The sequence below is a fragment of the Mobula birostris genome, chromosome 1 (genome assembly GCF_030028105.1).
Source record: "Mobula birostris isolate sMobBir1 chromosome 1, sMobBir1.hap1, whole genome shotgun sequence".
NCBI lineage: Eukaryota > Metazoa > Chordata > Chondrichthyes > Myliobatiformes > Myliobatidae > Mobula > Mobula birostris.
In genome coordinates, this window is record NC_092370.1 from 206,768,749 (window position 1) to 206,786,212 (window position 17,464).

At 43.0% G+C, this 17,464-nt stretch overlaps 1 protein-coding gene across 10 annotated transcripts in view; it reads right to left on the minus strand.

Moving 5' to 3' along the window:
- The window catches only part of tdrd9 (tudor domain containing 9), a 151,149-nt gene that overhangs the window by 108,837 nt on the left and 24,848 nt on the right, over window positions 1-17,464 (minus strand). For all 10 annotated transcript variants that reach the window (XM_072269734.1, XM_072269754.1, XM_072269758.1 and 7 more), the window contains one exon: window positions 13,974-14,195. In XM_072269734.1, the coding sequence (XP_072125835.1) occupies window positions 13,974-14,195 (222 nt within the window). The remainder of the gene's footprint in view (window positions 1-13,973; window positions 14,196-17,464) is intronic.

The window sequence follows — 17,464 nt, forward strand, 5'->3', positions numbered from 1 at the left end:
GTTAACACTGCTGACGCATGAATGTATTGCAGCATTCAGCTCAAACTGTTTCAAGTTTGAGGATGACACATAGTGGTTGGCCTCAGCAACAACAATAATAAGTAGGAATACAGAGAAGTGGTGAAGGGGCTGGTGGACTTATGTGATAAGAACAACAGCACCAGTCTGTACATGAAGACAACCAAGGAACTGATTGTGGACTTTAGGAAGGTGCAGATAAACCATCGCCCTCTCTGCATATACCTCTCCTCCATAGAGAGAGTTAAGTGCACCAAGTTCCTAGGGGTTCTTATCAGGAACGACCTCACCTGGCCCCTCAATATCACCTCCCTGAATAAGAAAACACAGCAGTGCCTCCACATCCCGAGATTGAGGCGAGAGAGGCTCCCCTCGCCCGCCCCCCCCAACTTAACTAAATTTTACAGGAGCATCATACCAACAGGTTCCACAAACGACTGTGAAAACAGCTGAGAGGATCATAGGAGTATCCCTACCCATCCACTGGGGACATTCAACAGGAATGATGCATTCACAGGGCCCTAAGTCTTATCAAGGATCCCACTCATCCATGCAGTATCCTCTTTGATATCCTACCATCAGGCAGGAGACTCCATTGCATACTGACAGAAAGGTCAAGATGGGAAACAACTTCTTCCCTCAGGCCATTAGACTTCTGAACACCCCGCTGCATCGCATTTGAAGTGTCACCTGATAATTTGTACTGTACCCTGCAATATTTAAATAGTGCTTTACTTCATTTATCTATGCAGAATTAATTTGCAGATTTAATTTTTACTTGAAGTTATTATGTGTTACATGTGTGTTGTGCACTAGCATGCTTTACACCCTGGCCCAACGAAACCCTGTCTCATTTGACAGTATACATGTATATATTTAAACTTGACTTCACTGAGACTGACATACTGTAAAAGGACTAGTTGGGAGAGAGTTTGTCAAATGTATGCAGGAAAATTTCCTTAATCAGTACATACAAGTCCCACCAAGTGAGTGTACAACACTTGATCTATCAGGGAATGAGACAGGGCAGGTGACAGAAGTTTGTGTATGGGAGCACTTTGACACTGATGACATTATGATCATTATATGCAAAGTAAATATGGAAAAAGGTAGGTCTGATCTGCTGGTCAGTTGAGAATCTAAATTGGAAAAAAAAAGCCTATGTTGATGGTATCAGAAAGAATTTGCAAGTGTGGATTGGGGCAGACCATTTTCTGGCAAAGATGTACCAAGTGGGAGGCCTTCAAAAGTGACATTTTGAGAGCACAAAGCTTGTTTGTGCCTGTCAGAATAAAAGGTAAAGATTAACAGGTGTAGGGAACCTTGGTTTTCAAGATATCGAGGCCCTGGTTGAGGTAAAAAAGGGAGGTACATAGCAGATAGAGGCAGGAAGGAAGAAATGAGGTACTTATGGAGTACAAGAATTGCAAGAGAACACTTAAGGAAAATCAGTAGGGCTATAAGAAGACATGAGGTTGCCCTAGAAGACAAGGTAAAGGAGAATCCTAAGGGATTCTGCAGATATATTAAGAGCAAAAGGATTGCAACGCACTAAAGTGGTCCTTTGGACGACCAGAAGGGTAATCCAACTGTGCAGTCAAAATAGATGGGGGAGATCTTAAGTGACTTCTTTACTTCTGTACTTACTCATGAAACAGACAGAGTCTATAAAAGTGAGGAAAAGCAGCATCAAATTCTTGGACATTGTACAGGTGACAGAGGAGGAGGTGTTTGCTATCTTGAGGCAAATTAGGGTTGATAAATTCCCAGGGCCAGATAAGGTGTTCTCTTGGACACTGTGGGAGGCAAGTGCAGAAATTGCAGCGGCCCTAGCAGAGATATTTAAATCATCCTTAGTGACAGGTGAGGTACCAGGGGATTGGAGAATAGCCATTGTTGTTCCACTGTTTAAGAAAGGTTCCAAAAAAAAAAAAAATCCAGGAAATTATAGACCAGTGAGCCTGACACCAGTCGTGGGAAAGTTACTGGAAGGTATTCTAAGAGACCAGACATACAAGTATATGGATAGACAGGGATTGATTAGGGATAGTCAGCACGGCTTTGTGCATGGTAGGTCATGTCTAACCAATCTTAAGAGTTTTGAGGAACCTACCTGGAAAGTTCATGAAGGCAAGGCAGTAGACATTGTTTACATGAACTTTAGCAAAGCATTTGACAAGGTCCTGCATGAAAAGTTGGTCAAGAAGGTTCAGTCACTCTGCATACAATATGAGGTAGTAAATTGGATTAGACATTGGTTTTGAAGGAAAAGCCAGAGAATGATAGTAGATGGGTGCCTCTCTGACTGGAGACTGTGACTAGTGGAGTGCTGTGTCTGTTGTAGTTTGTGATCAATATCAATGATCTCAATGATAATGTGATTAACTCGATCAGCAAATTTGCAAATGTCACCAAGATTACGAGTGTGGTGGACAGTGAGGAAGACTATCAGAGCTTGCAGATGGTTCTGGACCAGACCAGCTAGAAAAATGGGCTGAAAAAATAGCAGATAGAATTTAATGTAGACAAGTATGAGTTGTTGCACTTCAGCAAGATCAACCAAGCTAGGCCATAAACAGTGAACAATAAGGAACCGAGGAATGCGGTAGAACAAAGGGATCTGGGAATACAGGTACACATTTAATTGATACTGGCATCACAGGAAGGGTCATAAAGAAAGTTTTTGGTACACTGGCTTTCACAAATTGAAGTTTTGAGTACAGGAAATGGGATATTATGTTGGGAGTTGTATAAAACATTGGTGAGGCTTAATTAGGAATATAGTGTGCAGTTTTGGTCACCCACCTACAAGATGCAAATAAGGCTGAAAGAGTACAGAGACAATTTACAAGGATGTTGCTGAAACTGGAGGACTTGAATTATAAAATTGAATAGGTTAGTACTTCGTTCTTTGGAAAGTAGAAGATGGAAGGGAGATTTGACAGAGGTATACAAAATTATGAGGGGTATAGATAGGGGAAATGTAAGCAGCGTTTGCCCACTGAGGTTGGGTGGAACAGCAACTAGAGGTCATGGCTTAAGGGTGAAAGGTGAGAAGTTAAAGGTGAGAAGTTTAAGGGGAACATGAGGGGAAACCTTTCCATTTACAGGGTCATGAAAGTGTGGAACGAGCTACCAGCGCTAGTGGGCATGCGAGTGCAATTTCAACATTAAAGAGAAATTTGGAGAGATACATGGATAGTGGGAGTATGGAGGGCTATTGTCCCAGTGAAGGTCGATAGGAATAGTCAATTTAAATGGTTTGACACAGACTAGATGGTCCAAAGGACCTGTTTCTGTGCTGTACTTTCCAATGACTTTATGACTCTAGATCTTAAAATGTGCATTGTATTCGAAGACACTCATCTGCTGGGTGACTTCTACACAGGCAATGCTTTCAAGGTTTAATTTTCTTTAAAAATAGCAGTCCTTTTATCTCGTACATCTTTCTTTTTAGTTATCACCTACTGATGTTCAACATATTTTATTAGCCTTGAATCCTACACCATCAATGTCCTAGCAATCAGCAAAGGTAAACAAAGCTAGGCATGTGACTACAAAAGCAATTTAACTACTGAGGATTCTGCGATGAATGATTAATTTCCTGATTTTCTAAAGTCTTTTCACAGGTCAGTAATGTGATATGTTCTCTCATTAACTTCAACGTAGACATCTACAATGGAACATATAACAGTACAGCACAGGAACAATCTTCTGGCCCACAATGTTGTGCCAAACCAAAATAAAATTAGTGATCAAATAGCCAACTAAACAAATCCTTATGCATACAGAATGTGCACATTCCTCCATTTTCTTCACGGTCACGTGCCAATCTTAAGTCACTAATGTATCTGCCTCTACCACTATCCAGGCAGTGCATTCCTGGCACCCACCACGCTTTGTGTAAAAAAAAACAAACATGCTCTCACATCTCCTTTAAAACCCCCCCCCCCAGCCCCACCGTAAGTACATGCCCTCTGGCATTAGACACTTCAACTCTGGGGAAAAGATATTGTCTGTCTACTCTATCTATGCCTTTCATCATCTTATAAACCTTTGTCTGACCACCCATCAGCACATGCTCTCTAATCCAGGCAGCATCCTGGTAAACCTCTTCTGCACTCTCTCCAAAGCCTCAACATCTGTCCTACGGATAGGGGGACCAGAATTGTATGCAATACTTCAAATGCGGCCTAACTAGTTTTATAAAACTGGATTCATAACCGGCTCACCCATAGAATCACTTCCTGACTTTTGAACTCAATGCCTCACTAATGAACACAAACCTGCTATATGCCTTCTCAACCACCCAATCAACCTGTGTTGCCATTTTCAGGAAGCCAAGAACTTGGACCCTAAGATCCTTCAGCTTATAAATAATTCTAAGAGTCGCACCATTAACAGTGTATTGTCTCTTTGCATTTGACCTACCAAGGTTCCACACTTCACATTTGGCCAGCTTAAACTGCATCTGTCATCTCTCTGCCCATACCTGCAACTGATCAACTGTCTATCCCACTATATTCTTTGCCAGTCATCTACGCTATTCATAAAACCACCAATCTTCATATCATCTGTAAACTTACTGATTCACCCATTTCCATTTTCACCAGGGTCATTTATATACATCACAAACAGCAGAGGTCCCGGTACAGATCCCTGCAGAACACTAATCACAGACCTCCAGCTAGAATAAAATCCTTTGACCTCTACCCTCTATCTTCCATGCGTAAACCAGTAATGAATCCCAATGGCGAATTCACAATGATCCCATGCAGCTTAATCTTCCAGGTAAGCCAACCACGAAGGACATATCAAATGCCTTACTAAAATCCAAGTGGACAACATCCACTGCTCTACCTTCATCAAACACCATGATGACCTTGTCAAAAACCTCAATCAAGTTAGTTAGACACGACTTGTCCCACACAAAGCTATGCTGGCTCTCTCTAATTAGGCAACAATTTTCCAAATGCTCATAAATCCTATCCCTTAAGAATTCTCTCCAGTAACTTCCCTACCACTGACTTGAGACTCATTGGTCTATAGTTTCCAGGATAATGTTATACTTCTAAATAGCACCTTCATTTTTAAAAAATTTTCTTGTAAGATAAAAGTTACTTTAATCTTTATGTTTTCATTTTCCATATAATTTCTGCCTTTTGATTGCCTGAAAATTTTAAGAATGAAATTACACAAGCACTAATTGACACTATTGGAGCTACTGCTTGACATCTCTAACTACCTGCTTTCAATCCTGACTTCTGGTGCTGTTTTTATGATCTCCCTGTGGTTTACTGGATTTCTTCCAGTCTCCAGATTCCTCCCATATACAAAAGTTCAGTAAATTAATTGGCTACTGTATTTTACCACTAACATGTAAACAAACAGTAGAAACTCAAACACATGAAATTCTGTAGACACTGGAAATCTTGAGCAACACATACAGAATGCTGGAGAAACTAAGTTGGGTAGCACGAGGAGAAGGAATGGTAATGCAGGATGAATAAACTGGGATTAGCATAAATGGTTGCTCGACAGTCATCATGGATAATGGACTGAAGGACCCATTTTTGTGCCAGTATAACTCCAAGCATTTGTCCATTTCTCCTAGATTTTGACAGCCAACATGCCTCTAAACTCAACATACCAGCATTTGCAGGATTTGTCAAGTTTGTTAAAATGGCAGGGACAAAAGCGGGAAGACACAGGGAGTCAAGTAAGAAGAAAACAATTATTGCAAGGCCAGGCTGAAGCAGTGGTTTGCCCAAACAGTCGTGTTTGCAGAGCAATGAAGCGATAGCAGGCTTTATGGTTTAGGACACCATAAGGATAGAATCTGTGGAGGAAAGATCTGGTCTGGGAGGCAATAACCTAGCTCAGCCACAAGTACAAGGACATGTCTGAAAATTGACACTTAGTCTAAGAGATACAGGCCAGTTTGCCAAAACAGAACCACTCTGATTTGACAGTGATATCAGAGTTGATCCTTAGTGAGCAGAACACTGTAAATTCAGAATGGGCGAATTAGCTGTAAACAGGACACTCAGATCTCATGAAACATGATAAAACAGTCACATAGCTTTACAAAAGTCAATGACAGATGTAGATAACTCTAAGATGTAACCAATGTTGGAAATCACAGCTTTTTCAAATACTTTTCATAGTAAGACTACAAGTTGTATTTTAATCACTTGAAATTTTAAACAAACTCATGCATTTTTCCAGAGTATGTGGAGCGTCATCCCCAGTTACTGGCAGAAAACGGTATAGCAGTTCAATTAATAGTTGATCACCTTCAAGAGAAAATCTGCAGATGCTGGAAACCAAAGCAACACACACAAAAAGCTGGTGGATCTCAGCAGGCCAGGCAGAATCTATGGAAAAGAGTAAACAGTCTATGTTTTGGGGCGAGACGCTTCATCAAGACTGGAGAAAAAAAGATGAGACGTCAGAGAAAAACGATGGGGGCAGGGGAGGAAGATGTACAGGTGGTAGGTGATAGGTGAAACTGGTAGGAGGGAGGGGTGAAGTAAAGAGCTGGGAAGTTGATTGGTGAAAGAGTTAAAGGGCATGAGTAGGGGAAATCTGATTGAAAACCATGGAAGAAGGGGGAGGAGCAGAGGGAGGTGACGGGCAGGTAAGGAGAAAAAGTGAGAGGGGGCAATAGGAATGGGGAATGGTGCAGGAGAAGGCAGGGGGAGGAACACTACTGCAAGTTCAAAAAATCTATGTTCATGCCATCAGGTTGGAGGTTACCCAAATGGAATACAAGGTATTACTCCTCCAACCTGAGCGTGGCAGTAGAGGAAGCTATGGATGGCTATGTTAGAATGGGAATGGAAAGTAGAATTGAAATGGATGGCCACCGGGAGATCCTACCTTTTTTTGGCAGACAAAGCATAGGTGCTCGGTGAAGCTATCTCCTAATCTTCATCGGGTCTCACCGATATACAGGAGGCCACCTCAGGAACAATGGATACAGCAATAAGCCCAACAGACTCACCAGTGAAGTGTCACCTCACCTGGAAGGACAGTTTGGGGCCCTGAAATGTAGTGAGGGAGGAGCTGTAGAGGCAGGTATGGCACTTGCTCTGCTTGCAAGGATTAGTACCGGGAGGAAGATCAGTAGGGAGGGATGAATGGACAAGTGAGTCATGTAGGGAGCAATCCCTAAAGATAGCGGAAAGGGGGAGGAAAGAAGTGCTCACTTTTCAGTGGCTATGAATTAGCACAATACCTATGTGATGTAATTGTGCTATCATTGATTGTTTTATTTTATCCAAGGAATTTCTGTTTTCTTTTATTACAAGTAATGGATTTTTCCCCAGAGGTGCCATCTGTATTTTCTTTTATCTTTAGTTTCTGACTGCTTTTCATTCGTCTTAGCTTCATTTCTCAGCTCTTTAGTTTGCTTAGTGCTTGTATGTTCATTTGTACTGTAAAATAAATGACTGTAAGAATTAAGACTGCTCATCGTTCTCGCTTCCTGGAAGAACCCCAAGGATCAGAAAATAAACATTGATCCAATACCAAGAAATCTAGATTGCCAAAATACATTCAACAAGACATTATATCAAAGAAGCATGGAAGACAAGGGTTCATGGTGTGGAAGGCAGTATAACAGCTTGGATAGGATTAATGGAGTAAATAGGTCACTATCAAGTTGGAAAACTGCAATTAGTGGAAACCTGCATTGGTGTGGTCTCAGGTATTTCACGTTTATAACAAATGAAAGGTGTATTGCATACAAATATTGGTCAGAAAATATGGTGGGAGGAAGATTACATGAGTTTGTAAAGAATACACTCAATTTAAATAAGTATTCAGAAATAGCAGATGAAAGCAGAGGAGATTTTCTACATTTGCAAAAGCAGAATATTAATTAAATGGTATAAGATGACTGAAAATTGCCACTTAGAGAGCTAAGAGCTGAATGGTACAAGGAACTAAGTCATCATGCAAGTACAAGTTAGCAGAAAAGTAAATGAGGAGGACAAAGGAGGGAAAGGTAGTGAAGTTTCATTGCAATTACACAGTAACTGGAATTCTGTGTATAGATTCTAGCTACTTATTAAAACACTTAGTTTAGAAATAGTCTGGATAAGGCCCATAATCTCTGGAGTTTAGAATGATGAGCAGCAAGCTCAGAAAGGCTGACATATAGCAGAACCGAAACAAAAGGTATTGAATAGGAATCAAAAGATGGAAAATGAAAACTAACTGTAATTAAGCATTGTTTCCAGAACAGGGCTGTTCACTGTCCCACAACAAAAGATTCTCATAATGTCTTGTGACTACAAAGATCATATTGCTCTTCGCTAGTACTTAAAGAGTCCTCAAAGGTTAAAGGTGACAAATGCAGTTGAGTTTTATTCAACATGCTCCAAACATACTTAGATCCAAATCATTTTGGCTAACTGTAGCTCTTTTCTGTATTCATTGGCATGCTACTTTTTAAGCTTGGAGGCAAATACATTAAGTTGCTGTAAAATAACAATTCTATCAAACTAAATAGCAAGAACAGAACTTGCAATTCAGATTTTCCTTGAAGTAAAATACCTTGGCACATTTTACCACAAGAGCATTATTGGTGAAAGATATGATATTGAAGCACAGCAGCAACAGGAAAGGTGAACAGAAGGCGGAGCAAAAAGCACTTTAGATACAACAGGAATAGGGAGACTTAGCTACTAGAAAGGCAATTCCAGTCCTACTAGACTTGTCACCTAAACAAATCCAATAGAGCCAATGATAAAATGATCTACACAAACCAATCTGGAGGTCAAAATTGGACGTCCATATTTGGAGGTAGGGTTGCAAGATTAAAAGGGCATAAAACTATGGAGGGACAGGCAAAAACTAACTGGTGAACATATAGTGTAAACGTCAAGGCTTTGCTTAAATGGGAACTGATGAGATCAATAGATAGAGGAGTGATGGATGAATGGGAGAGTGCAAATTGAGACACGAGTTTATGAAGTATAGTATGTAGAGGGTGGCTTGAAATACAGAACAATAGCTAAGCCAAGAGATAATAAATTTCGCAGAGAAGATTTCAGTAATAAGTGGAAACACCAGTTTAATCAGATAATATTCTACAGATGAAAATGTGGAGACTTTATGAATGAATCGCCACATCCTGCAAATAATAAACACTCAGCTGAATTGAATATGCCTGGACTCCTTTGATTTGTTTTAGTCATAGTCATACTTTATTGATCCCGGGGGAAATTGGCTTTCGTTACACTCACAACACGCTGGAGGAACTCAGCAGGTCAGGCAGCATCAGTGGAAAAGATCAATCGACATTTCGGGCCGGAACCCTTTGTCAGGATTGCACCATAAATAATAAATAGTAATAGAACCATAAATGGTTAAATAGTAGTATGTAAATTATGCCAGTAAATTATGAAATAAGTCCAGGACCAGCCTATTGGCTCAGGGTGTCTGACCCCCCAAGGAAGGAGTTGTAAAGTTTGATGGTCACAGGCAGGAATGACTTCCTATGACGCTCTGTGCTGCACCTCGGTGGAATGAGTCTCTGGCTGAATGTACTCCTGTGCCCAACCAGTACATTATGTAGTGGATGGGAGACTTTGTCCAAGATAGCATGCAACTTGGTCAGCATCCTCTTTTCAGACACCACCATCAGACAGTCCAGTTCCATCCCCACAACATCACTAGCCTTACGAATAAGTTTGTTGATTCTGTTGGTGTCTGCTACCCTCAGCCTGCTGCCCCAGCACACAACAGCAAACATGATAGCACTGGCCACCACAGACTCGTAGAACATCCTCAACGTCGTCCGGCAGATGTTAGAGGACCTCAGTCTCCTCAGGAAATAGAGACGGCTCTGACCCTTCTTGTAAACAGCCTCAGTGTTCTTTGACCAGTCCAGTTTATTGTCAATTCGTATCCCCAGGTACTTGTAATCCTCCACCATGTCCACACTGACCCCCTGGATGGAAACAGGGGTCACCAGTACCTTAGCTCTCCTCAGGTCTACCACCAGCTCCTTAATCTCTTTCACATTAAGCTGCAGATAATTCTGCTCACACCATGTGACAAAGTTTCCTACCGTAGCCCTGTACTCAGCCTCATCACCCTTGCTGATGCATCCAACTATGGCAGAGTCATCAGAAAACTTCTGAAGATGACAAGACTGTGTGCAGTAACTGAAGTCCGAGGTGTAAATGGTGAAGAGAAAGGGAGACAAGACAGTCCCCTGTGGAGCCCCAGTGCTGCTGATCACTCTGTCGGACACACAGTGCTGCAAGCACACGTACTGTGGTCTGCCAGTCAGGTAATCAAGGATCCATGACACCAGGAAAGCATCCACTTGCATTGCTGTCAGCTTCTCCCCCAGCAGAGCAGGGCGGATGGTGTTGAACGCACTGGAGAAGTCAAAAAACATGACCCTCACAGTGCTCGCTGGCTTGTCCAGGTGGGCGTAGACACAGTTCAGCAGGTAGACGATGGCATCCTCAACTCCTAGTCAGGGCTGGTAGGCAAACTGGAGGGGATCTAAGTGTGGCCTGACCATAGGCCGAAGCAGCTCCAGAACAAGTCTCTCCGGGGTCTTCATGATGTGGGAGGTCAATACCACCGGTCTGTAGTCATTGAGGCCGCTGGGGCGCAGCGTCTTTGGCACAGGGACGAGGCAGGACGTCTTCCACAGCACAGGAGCCCTCCAGAGCCTCAGGCTCAGGTTGAAGACATGGCGAAGTACTCCACATAGCTGAGGGGCACAGGCTTTCAGCACCCTGGTACTGACACCATCCGGTCCTGCAGCCTTGCTTGGGTTGAGAGGTTTCAGCTGTCTTCTCACCTGTTCAGCTGTGAAGCCCACTGTGGTGGCTTCATGTGGGGAAGGGGTATAGTCATGAGAGCAGGGTGGGGGGCTGCAAGGAGGGGTAGGAGGGGAGAGTGGAATATGTGTTGGTTGGGGGGCCAACAACAGATGACTTGTGGGGGATGGGCAGGGGCCACAATGTCAAATCTGTTAAAGAACAGGTTAAGTTCGTTGGCCCTGTCCACACTGCCTTCAGCTCCTCTGTTGCTAGTCTGCCGGAACCCAGTGATGGTCCTCATCCCACTCCAGAACTGACTCATGTTGTTCTGCTGGAGTTTCCACTCAAGCTTCCTCCTGTACCTGTCTTTAGCCTCCCTGATCCTGGCTTTCAGGTCACTCTGTATTGCCCTCAGCTCCTCCCTATTTCCATCTCTAAACGCCCTCTTTTTAGCGTTCAGGATGTCATTAATGTCCTTTGTTACCAATGGCTTGTTATTTGAATAAAGGACAGTTCTTGTCAGAATATTGCAGTTCACACAAAAGTTGACGTAATCAGTGATGCACTCTGTGAGCCCATCAATATCCTCTCCATGTGGCTCACAGAGTGCCTGCCAATCTGTCACCTCTAAACAACCCTGGAGCACCTCATAAGCCTCCTCCGACCATTTCCTCACTGTCCTCGAGGTTGCAGGTTTACTCTTCAGCAGGGGCACGTAGCAGGGTTTTAGATGCACCAGGTTCTGATCAGACCTTCCCAATGGGGGGAGGGAAGCGGAGCTGTATGCATCCTTAACGTTAGCGTACATCAAATCCAGAGCCCTCTCCCCTCTGGTTGTACAGCTCACATACTGCATGAAGTTGGGCAGTGTTCTAGCCTTGGTAACATGGTTGAAGTCACTGAGATGGTAATGAGGGCACTCGGGTGCTGGGTTTGTAATCTGGCTATGACGGTGTAAGTGATGTTACACGCCAACGTCGGGTTGGCAGAGGGAGGGATGTACACAACAACCACAATTGATTGCGAGATTTCCCTTGGCAAATAATATGGCTGGAGTCCAACAGCAAAAAATTCAATATCCCGGCTACAAACACGTTCCTTGATTGTAATATGACCAGGATTGCACCATCTGTTGTTTACCAGAACCGCAAGCCCCCCTCCTTTACGCTTACCGCTCTCAGTGCAATTCCGGTCAGCTCGAACGGTCTGGAAGCCCTCTATGGAAACGCTTTGATTGGGTATGTCCTCGTGCAGCCACATTTCAGTAAAGCACATGACACTGCTCTCCCGAAATGTTCTCTGACTCCTGACAAGCGCCATCAATTCGTCCATTTTATTACCCAGCGATCTCACATTGCCCATGATCAGAGAGGGGAGACACGGCTTATAACTTCTCTTCTCCATACGCCTCTGTTGTCTCGACCCAGGCCTCTACTCTCGCCTTTTTGATCCCCCTCTGCATCCTCTGTGTGTTTACCTCCAGATTTCAGCAGGGGTGTCCGACACTCTGTTCGCTAATCTGGCCAGCATAAGCGCAATCAGCTGGTCCCTGGAATAAACAATGCGGCCATCCTGCTGCCATGCTAATGAGGCGGGTCCGAATGTAACTATTTCTAGCGCTAAAAAAACAAGTAAAACTCTCTCCACCAGCATGTTAGAGAGGGTGCAGCTTCAACGTGTTACCGTGAGAAAAAAGTACAATAACCCCAGTTAAAAAAGTTTAAAAAGTAAGAAACAAGACAGAGCAACTGTAACAGGCTGCATGTACGACCGGCACATTGTTTTTTATATTGTTCTCTGCTTTTTTTGTTGCCATTTGCGTGGTGTGGTTTTTTTGCACATGGCAAAGGGTTTGATGTTTTCTTTGAACAGCATGGTTTTCTTTGTTTCATGGCTGTCTGTAGAGAAGACGAATTTCAGGGTTGTGTAATGCTTACACACTTTTGATAATAAATGTACTTTGGATCTTTGAATAGTTGAATGAGTGATCTAAAAATCTTAGTCATATACGACGCCAAATAATCTGGTATATTGTCATACAATGTACGGAAAAAGTTGTTGAGAAACAGAATTTGTTGTGACGGGGGAGTTCTTCCCAAATCAGTACTTTTTACTGATAGGAAGTTAAGCAATAATTAGTTAGTTTGATATTTTACAAAACAAAACACATTATTGTGAACACCTGGTTAAAAAAAATGGGGCAGGCTCTTGCTGAAAACTACTAGCACTTAATCTTTGAAAACCAGATAATGACACAAACCACTATAAGCCAAATGAGGTTAATTCTGAACTGCAGCCCAGCCTACCTGGAATTCCCCAATATGCAAGATTCAATCTATTTCCAATCATGATTACAGGAATGCAAAGAAAAGGTGAAGGGCGCAAGTTACCATTATTTCACCTCATTGTTTAAAAATTACAGCATTTGTATTTTAATTATCTTTTTATTAAAAACCAATTTAATAGTTCTTAACTTTCTGAACATTATTACAATTTGATCTTTTAAAAACAAAACATGTAGTTGAACCCTTCCCCCCTTTAGCCATCAATGCCTGAGTACAGTCTTAACAATCTACCAGAGATCTAGATGGTTGCTATACATGAATGCTCCCGATGGCTCTTGATGTGAGTTGGCAACAGCACATGATGAACGTTGAGCTCTATAATCTACTGATGCTCTCCACTAAAATCGAGGCGAGAAGACTGCAAATAGCGGGGAACTGTCTACGCCACCCCGAGCTACCTGCCAGCCTAGTCATCATATGGGAGCCCAAGCATGGGAGGATGAATCTTGTGCGCCCTCACAAGACTATGGTCAACACGCTCCTAGAAGACAGCGGCGCGGCTAATGTAGATGAACTGAACACACTGATGAGGGAGAGGGAGAAGTGGAGAGTCCGTTATCGTGCCCGACGCCGGCCCCCTAGGCCTGAGTCGACGTCGTAGTAGTAGTAGAGATCTAGATATCTCAGAACACACAGCAGGAGACTAGAGGCACAGTAAAATAAGTTTTCAAGATCTGGGTAAATTGAGTGTGAGGTTAAAGCTTATTCAATGACAATTAGCTTAAACAATCATAACAAAACATACCAAATAAAAGTTTCACAACATAAAATTACAAACAAAAATATTTTTTAAAAAGTGCCAAAAACATTAACATACCTGATACCCAACCAAGCCTCCCAGAGACAAATGACGTTCTTTGCAGATCCACCGTGCAATACTGATTGCTCCAATTTTTCGTGGTTGTGTTACTACAATATTGCAGAATGCATTTTTTCTTAAGTAGTATTCAAGAATATATTGTGGTAGTTGTGTACTCTTGCCACTACCAGTAGCACCTTGAATGATGACGACTGAATTGTTTTCAATGAGATTAATTAACTGCAATTACAAAACAAGTAGTAATAAATGCAGATGTGGTGTAAAATGCAGAACCTGAAAAAAATAATCTGAAATGAGACTCCAGAATCTGACATGAAGTTACAAGATGGAGAAACAAAAAGCAGTTATCAGTTTACCTCAGATGAAAAGAAATTTATTGCAGACATTGAACCTTCACATCAACAACGGTAGTAAAATATCCAAATTAAATCTACAGGAGGGAGAAATTTATTCAGAAGCGTAAATTAGAAAACTTACACCCTACCATTTAATAATGTATGTTACAAAGTGATTCATTAGTACTCCTCAGAGATGGAAAGCTAACTTTCAACCTTAGACCGATGTGACTTACTCGGAACCACATACAATATTACATGAAACCAGGCTGAATGGAGACGAGTAATAAATGACCTGCTAAGGATGTCCATATAACAATAAATTTAAGATTGTATACTGTATACTGCTGGCCAAATGTTGTGGTTACCTTATCAGTTAACTCTAGAGAGTATCCTGGTGTATGATGCAAGTGACATCTGGTTCGCTAGTGATTTCCAGGAAAAACTGGATGGGAAATGAGAAAGATCGGTGACACTGGAAAGACAGCTGACCTCCAAGAAAGACTAGCACAGGCAGACAAAGCTAGCAACCTTGAGTGTAACACTCACAAGAGGGCACCATACAAGCTACAGATGAAGTAAAAACCACAGAGTCTCCAGGGTGGGGGAGGATGATAGATTCAATAGGACAGACATAAAGGCAATGGCCAGGACTGGAAATATGATAACATTAAGGATCAAGCAAACAACACTGACTGGGGAGCCATTCATTGCAACGTCCCTTTGTGGCAAAATCTGCAAAGACATCAAAGGCCTCAAGATATACCAAAGGTGGTCCAGCTGCAGAATGAAGACGACTTAAGAGCAATGCACAGGCTCAACATCCAGTGAGACAATGGAGAAATCCAGCCAGGAAACACCCCACACAGCTGAAGATCTCTCCGCACCTGAGCTGCCACAATGCCAAAGAGGAGACCAAGTGAGTGCCTCCTCTTACATCCTAATATATTCATCAAGGAAAGCGAGGATCAGATGGCCTAGATCTTCAGACAATGCATCTTCGAAGCAGTTCGATGACAACCTGGATTGCATCTTAGAAGCTAGAACCTGACTACAGGAAAATCAACTCCCTCACAACCACTGTGTTCAACTTTGCTAAAGAGTGATTTGGCCCCCCTGGAGAAGAAAGGGGATCTTAAACCATGATGGCAACCAAACAGGAGGGAAGGAGAGATTCGCCACCTGAGAAGAGAGATAAAGACCTTGAACAACAATTCAAACTCAGTCCACCTGACGAAAAAGGTGTCAAAGATCTAATCAGCAAACTACAGCAACGGCTGCACAAGCTCAGGAGGGTGGAGCAGCTGCAAGTGAAGAAGGGAGAAAGAGAGAAGGAGAGCACAGTTTGTTTAAAAACCCATTCAGGTTCACCACGGCTCTTCTTAGCCAGTGGAAATCTGGCACCCTAACCAACTCAAAGCAGGAGGTAGAGGAATTTCTGTGGGAATCACACAGTGATCCATGTAGGAATTAGGGACTAGAATTCAATTCAAGTCTTCCAGCCAAGAATTCCACTAACTGAGCTGAACGTGGCAGGTGGTCCAGAATATTATCAAGAGAGCAAAGTCATTTGCCACCCCAGGACCAAGTGGTATGCTCTACAAGGTATATAAGAAATACCCAAAACTCCTCTGGAGGTTGTGGAAGATAATGAGGAAGATTTGGACCAAAATTTGCACCAAGCTGGAAAATGGCTGAAGGTACTTTGTTCCCAAGGAACAGAATTCCTCTACAATCACCCAATTTAGGACAATCTCCCTCCTTAGTGTGGAGTGCAAGATATCCTTCTCAGTGCTTGCGAGAAGGCTGGTCTCTTACTTAACAGGGAATCACTGTATCAGTACATCCATCCAGAAAGGTGGCATCCTGAATTTCTCTGTTGTGTTAACACTGAGGGGCTGTGAAGACAAATTAATAAACCAAGCAATCAGGCCAAAAGTGGGCAACCAACTCGGCCATAGACCAGGCAATAAGCTCCCTGTAATTGAGACATCACTGGCAATCCTTGCCTGGATGGCAAGGCCTCGGCTCTGCACACTTCCAACGATGGGGGAGTGCTAGGGCAAAAGACAGATGAGACATGGTCCAGGCAGAACCTGAGGACAAAAGGCAGTAGAATTGGGCGCCTAGACGAAATGAGATCTTCCTTAGCTCAAGATCACTTGGACAGAGCTTTGGAGACTGGAGCAGTTCTGCATTTCTTTCCTCCTAGATGTCCACGTATGACATTAACCCTACACTACCACAGCTGCACACATGGGGGCTAAGAGAAGACCCTAACTGCAAGTTTTGTGGTCAGCAGCGGTTCACTGACATACATAATGTCAGGATGCAAAACAGCTTTAACAGAAGAATAGTATAGATGGCGCTGCAACAAGGTCTTGCTGTCCCTTGCTAACACATTGGAGTGGGACAGGTGTGAAAAGAGACAGCTGGCAGAGAGGCAAACAAGTCAGTCATTTTCATCAAGGAGAAGGCCACATCAGTCATATGAAAAAGGCCCAAATCCAATCTGCTGCAAGCTGCCAAATCATGGGAAATGAGGGTCAACATGGGGAGGAAGCTGCAGTTTCCAGAGGTACTGCATACCACACTTCAACCAGACATTGTACTGTGGTCCATCAAAGACAAGAAAATCATCCTGCTGGAGCTCTCAGTATCATGGGAGGAAGACTGCAAGGGGGCTCACGAGAGGAGGGCCCTGAAATACCAGTCCTTAGTCCAAGAGTGCAGGGACAAAGGATGGAGGCATGGCTATTCCCTGTGAAGATCGGATATAGAGGGTACCCTGCAAGGTTGGCATGGAGGTGGCTGTCTCTGCTAGCCTTGATGTAAACAGCAAGAACCAAGCCACTTACAGGATGGGGGAGGAAGCAGAAACAGCCTCTTGCTGGCTATGGAGCAGGTGAGAGGAGCTGTGCTGGAAGTCAGGAGCAGATGGACAGTGACTTGGTCACCACCGCTGACCCACCAACAGGAGTGCAGTGGTTAAGGATCAAAACACTATGAAAAGTGGACACCATCTGATGGCATCTGCTCCTGGCCAAAGACTACCGTTACCTCATCAGGTAACTAAAGAGAGCACCCTGGTGTTTAATGCAAGGTCATCTATAGTTTGTATATTTGACTAGCTGGCCTTAAACTTCCATGAAG